Source organism: Nicotiana attenuata, unplaced genomic scaffold (assembly GCF_001879085.1).
Source record: "Nicotiana attenuata strain UT unplaced genomic scaffold, NIATTr2, whole genome shotgun sequence".
Lineage (NCBI taxonomy): Eukaryota > Viridiplantae > Streptophyta > Magnoliopsida > Solanales > Solanaceae > Nicotiana > Nicotiana attenuata.
In genome coordinates this window covers 25770-48601 of record NW_017671144.1, presented here as the reverse complement: position 1 = coordinate 48601, position 22832 = coordinate 25770, and the positions used below count along the sequence as shown (strand labels likewise).

General features: G+C 36.5%; 2 protein-coding genes across 2 annotated transcripts; both read left to right on the top strand.

Annotated features, from left to right (window-relative positions):
* Positions 1 to 10271: 10271 nt before the first annotated feature.
* LOC109206220 lies at positions 10272 to 10946 on the top strand. The gene is made up of 2 exons (XM_019369023.1): positions 10272 to 10386; positions 10510 to 10946. The coding sequence occupies exons 1-2, from the start codon at positions 10272 to 10274 to the stop codon at positions 10944 to 10946; spliced, it is 552 nt and encodes a 183-aa protein (XP_019224568.1).
* A 415-nt stretch (positions 10947 to 11361) lies between these two features.
* LOC109206223 (15.7 kDa heat shock protein, peroxisomal) lies at positions 11362 to 13562 on the top strand. The gene is made up of 2 exons (XM_019369027.1): positions 11362 to 11666; positions 13108 to 13562. The coding sequence occupies exons 1-2, from the start codon at positions 11534 to 11536 to the stop codon at positions 13404 to 13406; spliced, it is 432 nt and encodes a 143-aa protein (XP_019224572.1). The 5' UTR covers positions 11362 to 11533; the 3' UTR covers positions 13407 to 13562.
* Positions 13563 to 22832: the final 9270 nt, after the last annotated feature.

Sequence of the window (22832 nt, the reverse complement as noted above, 5' to 3'; positions counted from 1 at the left end):
AAGTACATGAGAAGAATTATCCTATCCATGATCTCGAGTTAGTTGCTATTGTTCATGCCTTGAAGATCTGACATCATTATTTGTAGGGGGTGCCTTGTGAGATTTATACTGATCACCAGAGTTGCAGTATCTGTTCAAGCAGAAGGACCTTAATTTGCGCTATAGGAGGTGGTTAGAGCTGCTGAAGGGCTATGATCTCATTATCTTGTATCACCCGGGCAAGGCCAAATGGTGGCCGATGTTTTGAGTTGCCGGGCGGAGAGTTTGGGGAATTTGGCTTATCTACCAGCAGCGGAGAGGCCTATGGCGATGGATGTTCAGGCCTTAGCCAGCCAGTTTGTGAGATTGGATCTTTCGGAGCCTAGTCAGATTCTAGCTTGTATGATTTCTCGGTCTTCCTTATTTGATCGTATCAGAGAGCGTCAGTATGATGACCCTCATTTGCTTGTCCTCCAGGACAAGGTTCTGCATGGTGATGCTAGAGATGTAACCATTGGTGAGGAAGGAGTATTGAGGATGCAGGGTTGGGTATGTGTACCCAATGTTGATGGGCTTCGGGAGTTGATTTTAGAGGAGGCCCATAGTTCGCGGTATTCCATCCATCCGGGTGCCGTGAAGATGTACCAGGATTTGAGACAGCACTATTGGTGGAGGCGGATGAAGAAGGATGTAGTTGGGTTTGTAGCTCGGTCCCTCAATTGTCAGCAAGTAAAGTATGAGCACCAGAGACCGGGTGGGTTGCTTCAGCAGATAGAGATTTCGGAGTGGAAGTGGGAGCGAATCACCATGGACTTCGTAGTTGGACTCCCACGGACTTTGAAGAAGTTCGATGCCATTTGGGTGATTGTGGATCGGCTGACCAAGTCCGCGCACTTCATTCCTGTGTGTACTACCTATTCTTCGGAGCGGTTGGTGGAGATTTATGTCCGGGAGATTGTTCGCCTGCATGGTATTCCAGTTTCCATCATTTCAGACAGAGGTACTCAGTTCACATCACGGTTCTAGAGGGCTGTACAGTATGAGTTGGGTACGCGGGTGGAGTTGAGCACATCATTTCACCCCCAAACGAACAGACAGTCCGAGCGCACTATTCAGATTCTTGAGGATATGCTCCGTGCGTGTGTGATGGAGTTTGGAGGTTCTTGGTATCAGTTCTTTCCACTGACAGAGTTTGCCTACAATAATAGTTATCAGTCCAGCATTCAGATGGCACTGTATGAGGCTTTGTATGGTAGGCGGTGTAGATCCCCGGTGGGCTGGTTTGAGTCGGGTGAGGCTAGATTATTAGGCACAGACTTGGTTCAGGATGCCTTAGAAAAGATTAAGGTGATTCAAGATAGATTCCGTACAGCCCAGTCCAGACAGAAGAGTTATGCAGACCGGAAGGTTCGTGATGTTTCCTATATGGTTGGAGAGCGGGTTTTGCTTCGGGTTTCACCTATGAAGGGCGTTATGAGATTTGGGAAGAAGGGGAAATTGAGTCCGAGGTTTATTGGTCCTTTTGAGATATTGAGACGTGTTAGGGAGGTTGCTTATGAGTTTGCCTTACCTCCTAGCTTGGCAGGAGTTCATCCGGTATTTCATGTTTCGATGCTCCAGAAGTATCACGGCGATCCGTCACACGTGTTGGATTTCAATTCAGTCCAATTGGACAAGGATCTATCTTATGTTGAGGAGCCAGTGGCGATATTGGACAGGCAGGTTCGAAAGCTGAGGTCAAAGAACATTGCATCAGTGAAGGTTCGGTGGCGGGGTTAGGCGGTTGAGGGGGCGACCTGGGAGACCGAGCAAGATATGCGCAGCCATTACCCTCATCTTTTCACTACATCAGGTATGTCTCTATGCTCGTTCGAGGACGAACGAATGTTTTAAGAAGGGGAGGATTTAATGATCCGGCCGGTCGTTTAAAGAATTAACGCCCCGATCCCCTATTAACTACTTTCCCCGTGTTTATTTCTACTATTGTGAGTTGCCGGGAGGATTCGTTTGGAGTTTCGGAGTGTTTTGGGACACTTAGTCCCTAAATGAGAGCTTAAGCTTTAGAATTTGACCTGTAGTCGAAGCAGTGTGAAGACGGCCTTGGAATGTAATTTTGTTTGTTCCGTTAGCTCCGTTGGGTGATTTCGGGCTTACGGCCATGTTCGGATTGTGTTTTGGAAGTCCGTAGCTTAATTAGCCTTGAAATGCCAAAAGTCGAATTTTTGAAGTTTTCGGTTCGATAGTGAGATTTTAATATCGGGGTCGGAATGCAATTCCAAAAGTTAGAGTAGGTCCATTGTGTAATTTGGAACGTGTGCACAAAATTTGAAGTCATTCGGACGAGGTTTGATAGACTTTTTGATCGAATGCGGAATTCGGAAGTTTTGGAATCCTTAGGCTTGAATCCGAGGGTGTTTTGATGAATTGATGTTGTTTTGAGTGTTCCGAAGATTGGTACAAGTTTGAATAGCGGTATATGACTTGTTCGTACTTTTGGTTGAGGTCTCAGGGGCCTCGGGATGATTTCGATGGTTGACGGGAAGTTGGGAGTTAGAGTGTGCAGCTGAAGCTACTGAATTCCTGTCATAACCGCACATGCGGATAAGGGACCGCAGGTGCGGAACTACAGAAGCGTGTGGTCAGCCGCAGATGCGGCCAGATGAGGGAAAGTCAGAAGCCGCAGGTGCGGGTGCTTTATCGCACCTACGGGACCGCAGGTGCAGGTAGATGGGCGCAGGTGCGGTCCCAGTGCATTTAACGAAAAACCGCAGATGCGGTTGTCTTTATCGCAGATGCTATCCGCAGAAGCGCAATTGAGGCCACAGGTGCAGAATCCCTGGGCCAGAGCCTATGTAAGGGTTCCTTCGCAATTTTCAGCTCTATTTCACCAATTCTTATCCGGGATTGAAGCTTTTTGGGAGACATCTGAGAGAGAATTCAAGGGAGTTTCGAGGAGGTAAGATTTTTGGAACAAAACTCATTTATATGGTGTTATTTCACTGATTTGACAAGGAATTTATGGAAAATGGCGGTTAAAATTGGGGGATTAGGGTTTGAAATTGGAGACTTTGATTTGGGGTTTGAGGGGTTGTTTGTGGTCGGATCTTGATGTATTTGGTATGCATGAACTCGTGAGAGCGTAAGGATTCTAGTTTTGTAAATTTTATCCGATTCCGAGACGTGGGCCCGGTGGACTTTTTGGGCGATTTTCTTAATTTCGCGTGTTAGCTTCGAATTAATTAGTTGAATTAGTTACTTGAAGTTATATTTACATTTTGCAATTAATTTGAATAGATTTGGGCCATTTGAAGTCGGGTACTCGTGGCAAGAACGTGATTTCGAGTTGATTGAGCTGGTTCGAGGTAAGTGGCTTGCCTAACCTTGTGTGGGGGGAACTCCCCTTAGGATTTAGGTACTGTTGTTATATGAGTGCCGTGTACGTGAGGTGACGAGTGCGTACACGTGCTAATTGCTGAAAACCCCCATTTTCATTTAAGTAAATATCTGTGTTTCCCTTTTTGTTGAGCACTACTTGTATTTAAAGCCTACCGTTTAGCTTAGGAAAGCATGCTTAAGTGACTTAACTGTATTATCTGCTTAAACTGTCTACTTGAAATCTGTGCAGCATGTTTAGAATAGAAATCTCTACTTTTCTTGGTATGAACTTGAATAGAACTGTAGATTCTTTCTTGAGACTGTTGTGTGTTTACTTTGGGACTACAGATCGGTATTTCGGTAGATCCCCCTTGCATGTTTACTTTGGGACTACGGATCGGTATTCCGATAGATCCCCTTGCATATTTATATTTGGGACTACGGGATAGCACCCGGTAGATTTCCTTGTACTGGATATTTACTTTGGCACTAGCGATCGGTACTCCGGTAGATCCCCCTGCACATTTATAATTGGGACTATGGGACAGCACCTGATAGATTCTCCTGTATTGGATATTTACTTTGGGACTACGGATCGGTATTCTGGTAGATCCCCCCACACATTTACGTTTGGGACTTTGGGACGATATCTTGGTAGATCCCCATGTTGCTATCTCTGTGTACTGAGTTATATTCCTTCTGTGCTTTATTCTTTAACGACAGTTAGTACTTTAATCATACTGCTTCATTTCATACTGCTTACCTTGTTATATATATATATATAACCAGTAGGGCCCTGACCTTCCTCGTCACTACTCGACCGAGGTTAGGCTTGGCACTTACTGGGTACCGCTGTGGTGTACTCATTCCCTTTCCTGCATATGTTTTTGTATGCAGATCCAGGTGCCGCTGCTCAGCCGTTCTATCAGTGAGGCAATCGATATCAGAGACTTCGAGGTATATCTACCGCGTCCGCAGATCCAGGAGTCCCTCTCTATTGTTCCCTTTAGCTTTAGACTTCCTGTATTTACTTTTGATTAGACATTCTGGAGTTAGAACACTATGTAGTTTTCCATAGCTTGTGATTTCATGAGATTTCGGGTTTTGGGATTGCCTTGTGTTCAGTTTGAGAGGGTGAAATTGTAAATACCGAGCGGCATTCTTAAAATTCTCTATTATATTATTCGTATTTTGCTAGTTTCGTATTTTATTTTCCTTTTTCCGCAAATTGTGAGGCTTACCTAGTCGCAGGGACTAGGTGCCGTCACGACAGTTCACGGAGGGAGAACTTGGATCGTGACAATCTCTAATATACTAAGGGGTCGTTTGATATAATGGCGCGATATTCCATGAAATTAGTTATCCCACCTTCTATATGGGATAAATTGTTCATGGAATGAATCAACGTTAAACCTTGGAGCTAATTCCACAATTTTTGTGTAAAATTTGTCCCGAAATTAATTAATACCTAAAAATACAATCCCAAAATTCGGAAATTATTATCCTTATCCTATGTACTAAACGATGTTAGCCTAGTGAGTTAAATTTGTATGCAGAAAAAAGGATATATCCATGCAAGAGTAAGAAGAGCTGAGGTAGAGATATATAGAATGGCACTTGCAGTGAGTGCACTACATTTGGAGAGAAAGGAACCAAAGGGTATTCCAAAACACGTAGTCAGATTCGAAGCATGTTTTAAAACAAATTGTCCAGGAAGTATGTTGCAGAGGAACAATGCATGCAAGATAAGCTACAAAACTTGATCACTTAAATTTTCTACCTTAATTTTTGTGGTTGTAGTAGGTAGCTAGTGGTGGCAAAATGGTTAAAAGAAAGTTATCCACTCATATTATCCATTAAATAATGGTTGGATAATGAACTTTCATAAAAATGGGTCCAATATGGATAAGAACCATATTATCCACTTAGAAAATGGATAACCAATGGATAACTAATAGGTTTAATCTTTACATTTGTAAAGACTCAAATTTGGGGTTCCTCAAGTTTGGGAGACTACGAATTCTCCCAAAAATGATCATATTCAAGAAGCCATGGATAATATGGATATCCATATTATCCGTCGGCTAATCCATTTTTTATCCGTATTAAATATGGGTCAAATCGGATAATTTATCCGTTTTTGGCATTATCCCATTTTCGACCCGCTCATATCCAACCCGACTCGCCCGTTTGTCATCAGGTAATCATGGTGTAGCTATGAGATGATATGGTTGGCTTCTTTAGATCCTGATGGTTGGGCATCATGTCCATCAGTTAGTGTTTTTTTTTTGCCTTTATGTACGTACAATTTTGATTTGTACTAAATACAAAAAAAAAGGGATCTTTACCTAAATAGCCGCCTGGATTCACTATTTACTTTTTTATTAGGTATACATAAATTAGATATTGATTATATCTGATTATACACACACACACAATATATATATATATATGCTAATTATTTTTAATTTAAGTGGTTGGATGGATAACTATTTAGGTTAAATCTTCAAAAACAAAGGGATATATCCATATTAGATGTTATTAAGCCCGATCATCTCTCTCTCTCTCTCGGCGCACGTTAAGCAAAGTCATCTCTCTCGGCTCACGTTAAGCAAGGTCTGCTAACGTGCATTGGTGGAGATGGCGAGACAGAGGAAGAAGAACACCAAAGCTAAGGAATCGACAGTAGACGAGGAAGATAAGGCAGAGGATGAAAATACCAGACTAGTTACACCAGAAACGGGGATTCCCCAAGCTCTAGATTCAGTGCAACTGTTCCATTGGATGAAAGGCATGGGGAGTGCTCCAACTGTTATACATGGACAAGAGAGGAAGAAATCGGAGGAACCGGTGGCAATTCAAGCACAGGCAGCTCCGATAGTGAAGACTCCTGCAGATCCTGCACCAAATGAGACGGAAATGGCGAAAGAAGCTAGGAAACTTATGCTATCAAATCAGAAGCCAAATTCTGAGGGAGCAGAGATAAACCTAGCTGAAGTGGTTAAAGGTAATAGATCTCAACGACAGGGGATGCAATTGGAGTATTACCCCCCAATTGTCAAGGATGGAGTGAAGATGGTTAGATTGAATCAAATTGAAGTCAAGGAGCAAATTCAGAAATGGCAGGCATCGCTAATTGGGTATGTATTGGGAGGAAATCCATCGTTTAAAGATATGCTTAAGTTTGTGTATGGTGTGTGGAACTTTGTAGCAACTCCACAAGTTTTCCTACATGATGATGGATATTTTGTTTTCAAATTTGAATCCAAAGATGATAAGAAATTAGTTATACAGAAAGGACCATATACTTTTAATAATCGACCAATGATATTGAAGCAATGGGAACCTAAATTCCAAATGAGCAAGGAGAAAACCAGGAACATTCCAATTTGGGTGATGTTCCCAGGGCTGCCAATAGAGTATTGGACAAAGGAAAATTTAGGTCGAATAGCAAGCTGTATTGGAAAACCTATATGCTCTGATAGGCAAACTGAAGAAGGTGAAAGAATTTCTTATGCTAGGATGTTGATTGAAATGGATATATCACAGGAGTTGCCAAATGTATTGGTAATTGAAGAGGAAGAGGGTATATACAGGGAACAGGTACTAGAGTATGAATGGAAACCAGACTTCTGTGATGCTTGCTTCCAAATAGGCAAACATGAAGTCAATTGTGAAAAAGCCCCAAGTGAGAAACAAAAATACAGAGAAGAGAAACAGAATAGACAAGCTGGGATGAAGCAACAAAAGAAGATGCAATGGAAAGTAAAAGCCACAGTGGAGCAAGGAGGAACAGCAAAGGTGCAGGAAAAAGCAATATCACAGGATAAGGAGATGACTAATCAAGGGAAGGAACAACAAGAAAGTCATAACAGTGAAACTCAAGAGGAGACTTTTCAGCCACAGCAAAGATCTAAAGGAAAGCAACAGATGAAGGCAAGCAACAAAAAAGTACTGAATGGTCATGAAATAGAAAAGTTGTTAATGACTAACAGATACAGTCATTGAGAATACAAGAGCCTAGCAGCACTGTTAGAAGGGCTGAAGGGATTGACCTCAATGAGGAAAATCCCCCATGAGAATAAGTGCATGGAATATAAGAGGGCTGAATAAGCCCTATAAGCAGAGAAAACTCAAGGCCTATCTGCTGAAAAATAATATTACTCTACTAGGCTGCCTTGAGACAAAGATAAAGCCTAGGAGTGTTAGNGTATAAGAGGGACGTGAATAAGACCCTACTAAGACAGAGAAAACTACAAGGCCGTACTACTGCTGAAAAAGTAAATATTACTCTACTAGGACGTGCCTCGTAGACAAAGATAAAGACCTAGGAGTGTTAGTAAAGTTAAAAGGAAGTTTGGAAATGACTGGCAGATATTTTCAGATGAACAGATAAATCCTATTGGTAGACTATGGTTATTCTGGAAAGATGCTAAGGTGCAGGTCAACATCCTGATGGTCACTACTCAAGTGATCCATTGTCAAGTGAAGGATAAGGACTCCCAATTTGAATGCTGTATTACATTTGTGTATGGCAAGAACAAGTTACATGAAAGGAAGGAACTATGGGATCAACTAAGGATGATTTATAGTAATATGCATGAGTCTTGGTTGGTGATAGGAGACTTTAACAGTGTTCTATCTGTCAATGATAGAATAAATGGTCAGCCTATACATCAAAATGAGATAGTAGATTTTCAGAATTGTATAAAGGATATTGGAGTGGGGCAATTGAATAGAAAAGGGTGTCAGTGGTCGTGGTGCAACAAAAGAGATGCTGGAGAAAGAATATACAGTAACATTGATTGGGTGTTTGGAAATGCATCTTGGTTTACTAAATATAGTAGTCTAAAAGCAGTTTATGAGGTACCGGGTGTTTCAGACCACTCTCCTATTGAAATAAATGCTGAGGTGAAAAGAAGTTACTTCAAAAAACCTTTTAGACTATATAATGTACTGATAAACCAAAAGGAATTTCAAGAGAGTGTGCAAGAGATATGGAACCAAAGAATTGAAGGGCATACTATGCATTCCATATGGACCAAACTACAAAGAATACAGGACAGAGCAAAGCTGATGAATAAAGAGATGAACTCATTAGAAAAGAAGGTGGAGAAAATCAGAATGGAGTTGCAGAATATCCAAAAACAGATTGACAATGATCCTCTGAATCAGCAGCTAATTGAACAGGAAAAGGAAATGATAATGCAAGCAGAGAAATGGGAGGGAATACATAAACAAGTGTTAAGACAAAAATCTAGAGCAGTGTGGATAAAAGCAGGTGACAGAAATTCCAAATTTTTTAATGCTCAGCTAAAGAACAGACAGTCTAGAAACAGAATTGCTTCCATTTGTAATGAACAGGGAGAAAGAGTAACAGAACCAAAGCAGATTGAAGATGAGTTCAAAAGCTTCTTTCAGAACTTACTGGGATGTGCAGCAGCTGAACTACCATGCATTGAGCTGGACATAGCTAGGAATGGACACTGTCTCACAAAGGAGCAACAGAAGATGCTGAGTTGTAAAATAACAAGAGAAGATGTTGACAAAGCTGTGAAGGAGTTACCAAATGACAAAGCACCAGGGATAGATGGTTTTACTGCAGAATTTTTTAAGGAATACTGGTCTACAATTGGGGATGAGGTCAGAGCAGCTGTACTAGAATTCTTTAGCAATGGGAAGCTATTGAAGAGTGTTAACTGTACAACATTAACACTGATCCCAAAAGTAGCCAACCCAAACTCAGTCAAAGAGTTTAGACCTATTGCATGCTGCACAACTATATACAAGATCATATCAAGAATCATCACAGCAAAATTGAAACTGGTGGTAGACTCAATTGTAGGAGAATCACAATCAGCTTTTATTGAAGGAAGGAACATACTGGACAATGTGATCATACCACATGAGATGGTAGAAGGGTACAACAAGAAGGGAGTGTCACCAAGATGTTGTATCAAGATAGATATCAGGAAAGCCTATGACTCAGTTGAATGTCCTTTCCTTAGAATGATATTGATAGAGTATGGTATGCCTATGAAGTTTGTGGAGATGATTATGGTATGTGTAACTACTGTTAGTTATTCTTTGATCCTAAATGGAGGGTTAAAAAACAGATTCCAAGGGAAGAAAGGGCTAAGGCAAGGAGACCCAATGTCTCCTTACCTTTTTGTACTTGTGATGGAGTACCTGAACAGAGCTCTAAAGAAGTTAAAAGACAATCCAGACTTCAATCATCATCCAAGGTGTTCCAGGAATAATATTACTCACATTTGTTTTGCAGATGATTTAATTCTTTGTTCAAGAGCAGATGAAGTGTCTATCAAATTGATGCTGGAAAGTTTCAACCACTTCTCAGAGGTATCAGGGTTGAAGGCCAATCTAGAGAAAAGTGCCCTATACATTGCAGGTGTTACAAAGGAATTCAAGGAGAGGATACTGAATGAGATGCAGTTCACTCTAGGAGAATTACCATTTCGATATCTTGGTGTTCCACTTTCCTCAAAAAAGCTGTCAGTGCAGCAGTGTATGCCCTTGATAGAAAAGATAACAGCAAGGATAAACTGCTGGACAACAAAATGGTTATCATATAGTGGAAGGTTCCAATTACTGAAGAGTGTGATATTTGAGGTGCAAACATACTGGGCACAAGTATTTCTGTTGCCAAAGAAGATACTCAAGATGATTGTTACTGTATGCAGAACCTTTTTGTGGACAGGGAAAAGTGATCTTTCAAGGAGAGCATTGGTAGCATGGGACACAATTTGTATGCCAGTGTCAGCAGGAGGATTAAATATTCTGGACATCTATGCATGGAACAAAGTTGCATTGTGCAAATTGTTATGGGCCATTAGTGCAAAGAAGATACACTATGGATTCAATGGGTCCATAGTTATTATGTAAAAGATAAAGATGTGATGGCCATGGACTCTCCTAAACAAGCCTGTTGGATAGTGAAAAAAGTTTTTGATACTAGGCAATGGTTTCTGGAAAAACACTCAAGAAATGAGCTGAAGCAATACCAAAGAAATGGTAAGTTTAGCATCAAAAAGCTATATATTACAATGAGGCCTCAGTTCCAGAAGGTCTAGTGGAAGAAGATTATAGCAGGATCGAAAGCAATACCAAAGCATAGCTTCATACTTTGGTTAGCAGCTCACAGAAAACTAGCCACAGTGGACAGACTAAGAAGATGGGGCAATATAGTTGACACTGAATGTGTACTATGTGATACAAATGAGGAAGAATCAATGGAGCACATATGGTTTGGATGCAGATATGCCAAAACAATATGGTATACACTGGTTAATTGGCTGCATGAAAAACATCAGATTGGTACATGGGATGATGAGATTAAATGGCTGACAAGCAGAAATCCAAGCAGAACCTGTGGAGAAATACGAGTGTTCTTATTCACAGCCATGGTGTATCATGTTTGGATAGAGAGGAACAGCAGAAGATTCCAAGGAAAAGCAGTAGAAGCCAGGCAGAAGATAAAAGATATAGCTCTGGAATTGCACCTGGCTGGACAGAATGAAAGGAAATGGCAGAAAGAACTAGCAAGACTAAAGAATTATCCAAGTATAGTATAGAATGAGTATAGAAAATGAGGGATAGATGAGTAAACAGAAAATGATAGCTGAGAATGTTCAGAATTGTAATAGATAGAATCTAGTTCTAGAGTTAAAAAAAAAAAAAAGAACTAGTGGATGTAAATATTATTTCTTGGTTAAATAAAATTTAAGCATTTAACCAAAAAAAAAAAGGGATATATCCATCCAACTGCTTGTTGATGCGAAATTTAGCTCGCTGAGCTCACATGGACAGAATTTAAACATTTGCCTCAAAAGAAGGCCATGTGGTGCAAATATTTCCGAACGTGCAGCAGTACTGGGCCATTACTAGATCAAGATGTCTGATTCAAAGTTCAAGTCCAAACCAAATCAAATAAAAGCCCAACTCCAATTTTAACTCAAGACCACAGCAATAACTATAGGGATCTCTACAGCTGATCATCTCTTAGATCATCTTCTCCAATGTACCAAAACGATAAGCCAAGCAGAACCTTCCAGAACTTCCAGAAAATACTCCATTTAAATCTCCATTCCTTTTTATAAGACTCTTCTCTTCAAAGTAAAATAAATAAAAGAAAACTCAGAGACGAAAAAAAGGAGAAAAAATGGCGCTTTTTAGTGACCCATTCAGACGATTCTTATTGAGTCCCACAATTTTCCGCACCTCTTCTGGTTCTGCTGCTCTTCTGGATTGGGTTGAATCTCCTAATGCACACATCTTCAAAATCAACGTCCCAGGTTAGTGCGTATTATATATATTTTAAGAACTCAATTTTTTTATGAAATAGGTTCGAAATCAATATGATTATATATGTTTTGTGAAAAATTAACTACATATGTATATGTATAAGTTGAGTTGGATGGGAAATTCTTTGATTCATATAGTAAAAGAGGGATCTTACACTACGAAATAGACCTTAGAAAATAAAGGAGGATGCGGTAAGAGGCGGAGCCATGAAGCTTATGAATTTGTGCTTTTAGTTCTTTTAAGTTACTACTAGATTTCTAAAGTAATAATGTACTTCATGAATTGTACAAGATAATATAGAGTCTGTACAAAAGCTACTGAATTTGGCCGAACCGTAAGCGACGGGCTAGCTCCGCCCTCGGATGCAGCCTTCCGGTAACTGAGTTCAACTGAAAAGTATTTTCTGCACGAGACGGATATTTATGTGAAAATTACTAAATTTTAGGGATATTAAATTTTAGCTAGTGATGCTTGCACCGGGTACACTACTTACATTAAATCTCTTCGGAGTGCGACTTTTCTCCGGATTTTACGGAAACACAAAATATTTCGTGCACCAAGCTGTCTTTTTTACAATTTGGAAGTGTGAATTCAGTATAAAGATCTTTAAAGGTTGAATGGATTAATTTATGATTTTCTATCCAGTTCAGTGTGAAACAATTGCAATAAAATTATCATAATTAACTGTGATGAGTTCGTCGATATGCAATATGCTATTACTCATACAATCATTGGTTTGATCTTATTTCAATGTGTTAGAACTTAATACTTATAAATAATAATAATTATGTCTTAGTCCCAAACAAGTTGGAATCGGTCTTTAAACATATATTTTAAAATTTTAACATATAGATTAATAGTGAGGATTCATATAAATTATAGTATACCATAACGTGTCTTAGATTGAGGCATAATAATTGTTGTGCTTTTATAAATTTGCTCTTGATTTCGTTTAGGATTCAATCTTTTAAAGGGTTCATGCAAATTTATAATAAATTTGATAGGGTATAGCAAGGAGGACATAAATTGATAAGTCGGGCATTCCTAGCCCACCAAAGCGAAACCAGTGGTTTCTTGGTCACAACCAGCTAAGGCTAAAGCTCCATTAAGGAGTGTTTCCACCTGGTAGAACCTCCCAGGGAATATAAGGTTTTCATGAGGCTGGCCTCGAGTACCTTCGTTTAAGAGAATATTTTTGGTGTATAAAGCCTCAAATTCAGGATCTTCCGTTGCACGAATTTCCTGAGAAGCGAAGTCATTCACATAATTATGTAGAAGTTTCTCAATAAAATTGCTAGTTGTAGAAGATCACATAGGAAAAGAGGCACAGGGCCATCAATAGTAGTTGTTGTACTATAGATCCACTCTTGATTTCGTTCACGATGCAATCGTCGAAACGGTTTATGCAAAGTTGTGAAATGAATTTGACAGGGTATAGCAAGGAGGACATAAAGGTGCAAGTTGAAGATGGGAATGTACTAGTAGTGAAGGCGGTGGGTGGCGGCAAGAAAGACGAATTCCATGGAAAAGAGAAGGAGATAGTGTGGCATGTGGCGGAGAGAGGCGGAGGAAAGGGAGATTTCTCAAGGGAAATTGAGCTGCCGGAAAATGTGAAGGTGGATCAAATCAAAGCTCAAGTGGAGAATGGTGTTCTCACCATTGTTGTACCAAAAGATGCAACTCCAAAACCATCTAAAGTTAGGAACATTAATATTACCAGCAAGCTGTAAAATCTTGGCTATGGAACAATGGAAATAAGGATGTTTTGTGTAGGTTGTGTTATGGAATTTGATGAATGTAATAAAGTTGTTGTAGAATAATCAAACTTTTTGTATCTAAGTTTATGCACTTTATCTATATATCTTCCATTTTTCTCTTTCCTAATTTTACACTACAATATACCAAACCATTGATCTTGTTGAAATGCCATTAGTCTTGATTATTGGTTCTTGATTATATATCTAGAATATTATGTTTTTGGTAACCTTGTTTGGTGTAATTCTATTTGTGATCTTGTTCTCTTGGTAACACTCTTTATCTTCTTGGCTAGATAATGACTAAGAGTGGTTGGAGATCTTTTTGAAGGTAAAACACAAAAATCTTTATGGAACACTTGTACGACCTAGAGTTGCCACTAAATATATGAATTAAATTTTGGATTCCAGAAGCAATCAAGTTGGGGTCATTTGTTTCGGGGGAGTGTAAACTTCGTCGTCCGAATACGATCGGGCGACGGATTCATAATTTTAAGTTTATGGGTTCCTAAAGAATCTTAAGTTAAAATATAATCATAACTAGATTAACGAAGTGGGTTCCAAACTAAATATTCTTATATATTTAATAAATTTTTCAATACAATATATGATCTAGACAAAAGCTACTGGGTTCACGGGAAGCCGTAGTTATTATTCTGGATTTGCCCCTGTCGGTCCCCACAACACTAGGTGTTGGCGACTACATGTGAATATGATCGGTCCCGACTACACTAGGTTTTACTATGATAGCAAAAGAAGCCAGACTAGTGGTGATAGAATGGTTAAAAGAAAATAGTTATCCATCCATATTATTCATTAAAAAATTTGTTGGATAATAAACTTTTTAAACGGGTCAAATATGGATAAGAACCATATTATCCACTTAGAAAATGGATAACTAATGGGATTAACTTTTACATTTATAAACCTCAAATTTGAGGTACCTCAAGTTTGTAGACTAAGAATTCTCCAAAAAGCGGTCATATTCAAGAAGCCATGGATAATATGGATATCTATATTATACGCCGGTTAATCCATTTTTTATCCGTATTATGATTTATCCGTTTTTATATTATCCGTTTTCGATCCTTCTATATCTGGCCTGATCCGCACGTTTGGCACCCCTAGGCCAACGGTGACAATTGAGAGGTTGTCATTGATATTCCTAATCATACAAACAAAAAAAGAGATCCAATGGCAAGGCAAGGCTATTACGCCCGTTTGGTCCTCACAGAGTATAGCTCAGATCTAGGCATTGGAACGGACAAACGCTCATGAAGCTCTCCCAAAATATGTTGGAATTATATATATATATATATATATATATATATATATATATATATATATATATATATATATATATATATATATATATTATAAAAGCATGAATACAATGTCGGTTTACAAAAATAACCTTTTAATATTAAGCATAATAACTCATAATAAAAGGACATAACCAGAATTCTAGATATTAGCCTTATAATCCTATTAGTTTTAAGACATAATATTAAATCTTTAGGAATCCTATTAGAATATATTAGCATTCCTTTTGTTACCTAATAATTTTAGCACGTATCCTTCCTATTAGCATTCCTTTTGTTACCTAATAGCATGTATCCTATTATGTTTCTTTTTAATATAAACTTTCAGTGTAGAGACATTTTTAGTCATTAATCCTATTAATTTTAGGATACCTCTTAAAAATTTCTATTACTAATTCAATTTGAAAACGTATTATAATGTCTTATTACTAATTAAATTTGAGAATGTAATAAATACAATATTAATAGACCAAAATAGCCCTAAAGTATTAAATGGAAGAACTATAGGGAAAGTGCATATGTGCAATAACTTATTTTTTGGACAAATTTGAGAATGTATTATATTGTGCAAATCGATTTTGAAAAAGGAGAGCTATATTATTATAAAAAGCACAAATACAATATTAATAAACTAAATAGTCATAAAATATTAAATGGAAAATCCATAGCGAAAGGACATAACTGCAATAACTTGTTTTTTAGACTACAATACCGTCTATGATAATTTTTAATATTTTAAACTTAATAAAATTTTATCTATTAAATTCTTATTAAAAACATGTAGGAAGGTTTAATTCAATCAATTTTATAAGACTCCTCCGTATTAGCAATACATTATCACTCCATAATTTTTAATACCAAAAAAATAAAAGTAATACTAAATAGACTGCATAAAGAGTTGAAATTGAGGAAAAAAATTCCTACAATAATATTTTTTCTATATTATATTTAAATTATTTTCCTACTCAAATAATATTTTTTAAAATCAATTTTCCGTGTAATACCGAAAAACACTCAATTATCAACAAGTAAAAAAATATTTAAGAATATAAATGTGTGAGAAAGAGAAAAAAATAGTTGGTAAGAGTCAATACCGCTAATGATCCTTCAAACATAAAGATCTAAAAGTGAAATGTCATATCAATCTTTTACTCTTTAAAAATAAACTTTACGGTGGATAAAATTATAATTAAGATTAAATATTCAAAACAATAGATGAACTAATATTAAGATCTGAATCAACATAGAATAAAATTAAATCTTTTAGTTAATTATTTAGCAAGAGAATCCAATTCAATTATTTTTTAAATTCATCATATGAGTAAAATTCTTATTCAAGTTATAAAAAAAATCTTAGGATACATAGATTTATTCCATAAAAAGAGCTTTAGAGATTAAAAAATTTAGAACACAAAGTAAAATAGTTAGTATATTATTAAGAATCAAAATGATATATAAGTGTCTTAGGAAGCACAATCAAAGCTAAATCCTAAACAAGAACAAGCTTTTAATACTATATCATAAAGAGTCGACTCTGGTATAGCGGATTATTATGTAGATGCGTCCGACGGAATCAGAATAATATTTCTATGTCATGCATTACTTGCAAATATCATATCAAGAGGTATGATACTGTTAACAATAATAGCAAGTGGTATACCAACAACGATTTTATTGTGAAGCCGCCCATTTTAGATTTGATATACCTCTTCAAACAACTTAAATAACCATCACAAATATATCAAAGCAGAGCAATGGTGCTAAAGTTATTAAGGAAAGTAAAATTGATAATATGAGATGAAGCACTTACGGCTAAGTGTCAAACGATCGAAATAATTGCCCGTAGTTCTAGAGATATACTGGATATTAATGAACCGTTTGGTGACAAATTAATAGTTTGGGAGGTGATTTCTGTCAAGTACTACCAGTAGTTCCAAAATGATAAAAGCAGAGACTGTAAAAGCTGGCTTGCCAAAGTTATACCTCTGGCCTCAAATGAAAAAGATTCAACTCACAAGAAATATAAAGTAAGAATAGATCCAGTATTCGGTGTCTTACTGCTTCGTGTCGGAAACGAAGAAGAGAATCCAATAAAAGATTGTTTGGTTCTTCCTGAACACTTGGTTAGCAACCCCAATGATAATAGTAATGCATTTAATAAGAGAAATATTTCTGTTAATAGATTAAAACGCAATTTGTGCAAATCGCATGATAGAATTAGAAAGCTATCTTAGGTAGAAAAAATAAATATGTTGATCAACTAAATAAAATGTTGATTGCAAAATTTTTATAGTAAAACTAAAATATTTTTCAGTTTTTTACTCAGCAAAAATGATATCAATAATTACTACCGAGAAGAATACTTAAATACTTTAATATCAAATGGTCTTCTACCATACATGTTTGTTGTTTCTTACGTATGTTAGTGTCACTGTATATATAACAGACTAAGTTAAAATTGATATTCCATTGTATGTAGATTGATTTTGAAGAAAAATATGCATGTCATGCTACTGAAAACTTAGATACACCGAATAGCTTATGTAATAGCACACATATGGTATATAGAAGTTTTGACAGTAACATCATACATGCAAAAATTTTGATACTGGTCAATGTGCTTCTAAGTATATTCTTATCCCTGAATTCAACTTTGCACTTCCGAAACTAAGGAATATCCTTTTAAATTTGTGTGAAAATAACTTTTAGTATGTTTGTTTTTTGTAAATATAATAAATAAAGCACAATGACAAACATCCTAAATATTAGACTATATTTATCGCAATATGCTTTCTTGCATGAACAACTGTATATTATACTTTCAAGAGGGATATCAAGATCGACAACAAGAGTTTTGGTTAAGGCAAAGTAACTAAATCATTAGGAGGAAATATACACACAAAAATATATCCTCCACAAAGAAGTGTTCAGTAAGATACCGTCACATTAAATACTTTTGAAATATACTCTCTCCGATCCACTAGGTTAATATAGTTAATTATTTTGTTAATTAATGCTAAAAGGTGAATTTCTTAATATGTGTGAAAGCAACCAAGAAATTACTTGAAGTGGACCAGAGGAGGAAATACAAAATTATCTAACTAACATGACAAAATTGATCATTTGTGTAAGTTTTGATGATGTCCTTATATATTAAATTCATGTATTATGCTAATGTAATAATATTTTTCGGCATGTAGATGATTGTTGTAATATTATACATAAAATTTCCCTCATTAATTAAATTTTATTATTCCTTCATATAAATAAATTTTAAACTATCATGTGCCATTATTAACGTGCAACGCACGTTCATAGATACTAGTATATATTAAAAGCACGAAGGCCTTTAGCGAAATGTTGTTCGCCTTTTTTACCCTTTAAAACTTGATTTCATACTAGACAATTTAGTCATTTCATTATTTCTCCTAATTTTTTTAGGACTTTAAAATCACCTAAGATTTTTCTTATTATATCTTTCCTTAATCCTTTTTTGAAGTATATAAGTAAAAAGTCATAATATTTGGCAACATGTAACACATTAAGTATGAAACCTAACGTGAGTAATTTTCCATCCAAAGAAAAGCTACATTTCCATTGTTAGATATCCTTCGACAAATATAAGAAGCATAAAAAGAAATCAAGAAAATTAATTTAAAATTTAATTTTACACTCAAAATAATCATTTAATTATTTTTTTTACTTTTAGGACGTTAAAATTAGTTGAAATTTACTTATTATATTTTTTTTATTTGAACTATGTAAAAATCTTAATATATAGAATTATATGACGTGTAATATATTTATTAAATCAAAACTAACGTGAGTATTTGCCATTCAATGCAAATCTAAACTTCCATTCTGATATCCTTCCATTGCGATGTTACCATTGTTTCAGCTATCGTTTCTCTTTTACTATAATTTAAGGGTCTAAAAAATAACTTTATCATTAAAATTTGAATATTATAATAAAATAACAATAAACATTGGTTTTCTACCTTATTTTTTGTGACCTTTATTTTATATGACCATTCGATAAAAAATTTTGTATGATAACCTACATATGAAGTCCTTTTTTTGTTTTTCTTTTTATAATAATTCTAATAAATGACAACTTCCTATATTTACGTTATTTTTTATAAAGTATAACTCTAATATTAGAGTATATTTTAAGATTTTATATTATTATTTATTTATCGAGCTAACGGGCTAAAAAGGATCAATGTTCATCATATTTAAGAACTTATGCTTTTTATTTTATTCAATAACTCACATTATTTAATATTTTTTCGTATTTTTAAAATAGAGTTTTCACTGGACAAAATAGTTATTTCACTATTTTCCTAATATATAAGAATAGCCATTTAATTATTTTCCTTATATTTAAGAATATGTTAGGTTTTTTATGTATTTAATTAATATATTAAATACTTAAAAGAAGGTGAATGGAAAATGGAGGGAAATGAATTTTTTGAGTGAAATTTTAAGTTTCCCCCCTTGGTAAATGGACATTGTGCCATATTGGAAGAGGAAGAGGTTTTTTATGGGTATATAAGCAAGTGCTCTTCTTCTAGCTCTTAAAGAATTGAGAAGAAGGCAAGCCTCGCGCCGTCGTCGTCGTCGTCGTCGTCGCTCGCTCGGCTCGGCTTCGGCTAATAGTAAAATATTAACATAAATGTTATTAAATATTTATTTTAATAACAGAATATTAATATTAAATATTAATATTAAATCCAATTCGTTTTTCTGTTTTGGTAACAGAAAATTAACTACCCTTCAATTTCCCTCTTTATTTTCCCTCTTTATTGTTGAGTAAATGGCCATTTATGTAATGGCATTTATGCTGTGGCCGTTTTGCATAAACAGCCATTCTGAAGTTGCACCTCTTCAGATTTCAGCCCAACTTTGGCTATAAATACAACACTATTCTGCTCAGAATTTTACTACGAATTTCTGAGTTCTTCTCCTTTCTTCTGCATATTTTAACTTCAAAGAAAGCAACAGTAAGTGCGATTTGCTACCGAACTTTGTGTTCGTTGAAACACTGGGGTTTGAAGTACCACTACACCAGTGTGTAATTCGTTCTATCCTGGGAGGAAATAATCCATAACCTTGGGTACTAGGAGGGGATTAAATTCCTTAAGGAAACACTGTGAATTCAGTGGGCTCGAATTGGTTTTCTAATATTTTGTTGTACATTTCTGTTGTTGTTCATTTCTGTTTATGTTCATTTATATTTCCAGAAATTATTTTACAAATACAGTATACTAACAAGCTTAAGGAATTTAATATATTCTGTATTTGTACTCAGTGTTTCTGGAGAGTAAACCTATGTGGTTTTGTACTCTATTAAAATCTACGTGATTTTAGCGTTTGTATCATTCTTTTACAGAAATGACTAATGATAATGTGAACCAAGTTGTTCCAACGGTGACTGCCAATGCCTCAACGAGCCGAACAACACCGGCAGCATTGGCACCGGCAGAGAAACCTGAAAAATTTTCCGGGATTGATTTCAAGCGCTGGCAGCAAAAGATGTTCTTCTATTTGACTACTCTAAGTCTCCAGAAGTTCATCAAGGAAGATGTTCCTGTGCTGCCCGATGAAACTCCAGAAACTGAACGCTTTCTCGTGATTGAGGCGTGGAAGCATTCAGATTTTTTGTGCAAGAATTCTATTCTAAGCGGGCTGGAGGATGCTTTGTATAACGTCTACAGTGCCGTGGAAACGTCAAAAGCATTTGTGGACTGCGCTTGAAAAGAAATACAAAATTGAAGATGCCGGGTTGAAAAAGTTTGTTGCTGCAAAGTTTTTGGACTACAAAATGGTAGATAGCAAGTCTGTTATTACCCAAGTCCAGGAATTGCAAGTGATTATTCACGATCTTCTTGCTGAAGGTATAAATCAAATTAATATTGATGTTGAAAGTAGTAATCTTAGTATTTTTACTAACAGAAATTTCATTGAAGGTCTTGTCATCAATGAAGCATTCCAAGTAGCAGCGATGATTGAGAAGTTGCCTCCTTTGTGGAAGGACTTCAAAAACTACTTGAAACACAAACGCAAGGAGATGTCCCTTGAAGATCTCATTGTTCGGTTGAGAATCGAAGAGGACAACAAAGCTGCTGAAAAGAGAGGCTGTGGGAACTCAAAAATAATGGGAGCAAATATTGTTGAAGAGAACAAAAAGAGGAAGAAGGCTTCTGGACCGAAATACAACCCAAGAAAGAAGCGGTTTAGTGGAAACTGCTACAACTGTGGAAAAATCGGACACAAATCTACGGAGTGTCGTGCTCCGAAGAAGGACAAGAAGAAGGGTCAAGCAAACATGGTTGAAAAGCATGATGATGTTGATGACTTATGTGCCATGCTTTCTGAATGCAACTTGGTGGGCAATCCTAAAGAGTGGTGGATTGATTCTGGGGCCACTCGCCATGTTTGTGATGTTAGAGAAGCTTTTGCTACTTATGCTCCTGTTGGACCCGATAAGACGATTTCTATGGGAAATGCTTCAAAGGCCAAGACTGAAGGATGTGGGAAGATATTTCTCAAAATGACTTCCGGCAAAGTGGTGACTTTGAACAACGTCCTTCATGTTCCCGAGATTAGGAAGAATTTAGTCTCTACTGGGCTTCTTGTTAAGAATGGTTTTAAATGTGTTTTTGTTTCCGATAAGGTTGTAATAAGTAAGAATGAAATGTTTGTAGGAAAAGGTTAACTCACTGAGGGCCTTTTCAAGCTGAATGTTATGGTTGTTGAAAATAATAATAAAATTTCAGCTTCGTCTTACTTACTTAAGTCAAATGAATTATGGCATATACGTTTGGGTCATGTCAATTATAAAACCTTGCGAAAAATGATTAATTTGGAAGTATTGCCTAAGTTTGAATGTGAAAAATCAAAATGTCAAGTATGTGTGGAATCTAAGTATGTTAAACATCCTTATAAGTCAGTTGAAAGGAATTCAAATCCTTTAGACTTAATTCACACAGATATTTGTGACATGAAGTCAATAACATCTCGCGGTGGAAAAAAGTATTTCATAACTTTTATTGACGATAGTACTAGATATTGCTATATTTACTTACTTAATAGTAAAAATGAAGCAATAGACGCATTCAAGCAATACAAAAATGAAGTTGAAACACAACTTAACAAGAAAATCAAAATGATAAGAAGTGATAGGGGTGGTGAATATGAATCTCCTTTTGAACAAATATGTTTAGAATATGGAATTATTCATCAAACAACGGCCCCTTACACGCCCCAATCCAATGGGATTGCAGAAAGAAGAATCGTTCATTTAAAAAAGGAGATGATGAACGCATTATTGATAAGTTCTGGTTTGCCACAGAACTTGTGGGGGGAAGCCGTTCTTAACGGCTAGCCGAATACTAAATCGAGTACCCATAGCAAAACACAATCCATTCCATATGAAAAATGGAAAGGAAGTGTCACGACCCCCGTTCACCCTCCATGAACATGTCATGATGGCACCTAGTTCCTACAACTAGGTAAGCCTAATAGTGCGGGAAAAATAATATAACTTGCGGAAAACTTTTAACTAAACCAAGCAAAATTAGAAGAAAAACTGTATATAGGTGCACTTGGCACATACAACTCAACAATAAATCGCGGAAGTCTAAAAATCTCATCCCAAAACCCGATAACTCACGGGAACCACAGGCTAACAGAAACATAGTACGCTGCTCTAACTCCAGAATATCTAAACAACTGAAAGAAGGGGATAAACTAAATACTAAAGCTGGAACAGAATAGAGACTCCTGGTCTGCGAACGCGGCACGATATACCTCGAAGTCTCTGCTATCTCTCCCCGCCTCAAGGATAGTGCGCCTGAGTGGAGGTACCTGGATCTGCACATGAAAAAAAAACATGCGCAGGAAGGGCATGAGTACACCACAGCGGTACTCAGTAAGTGTCAAGCTAACCTCGGTTGGGTAGTGACGAGGAAGGTCAGGCCCTACTGAGATAAAATATAGTATCAAAATTAACAAGATGAAGAACTGACAGTAATGAGTACAGCAGTGCGATAAGACAGGTCAAATAAGGCCATAACAA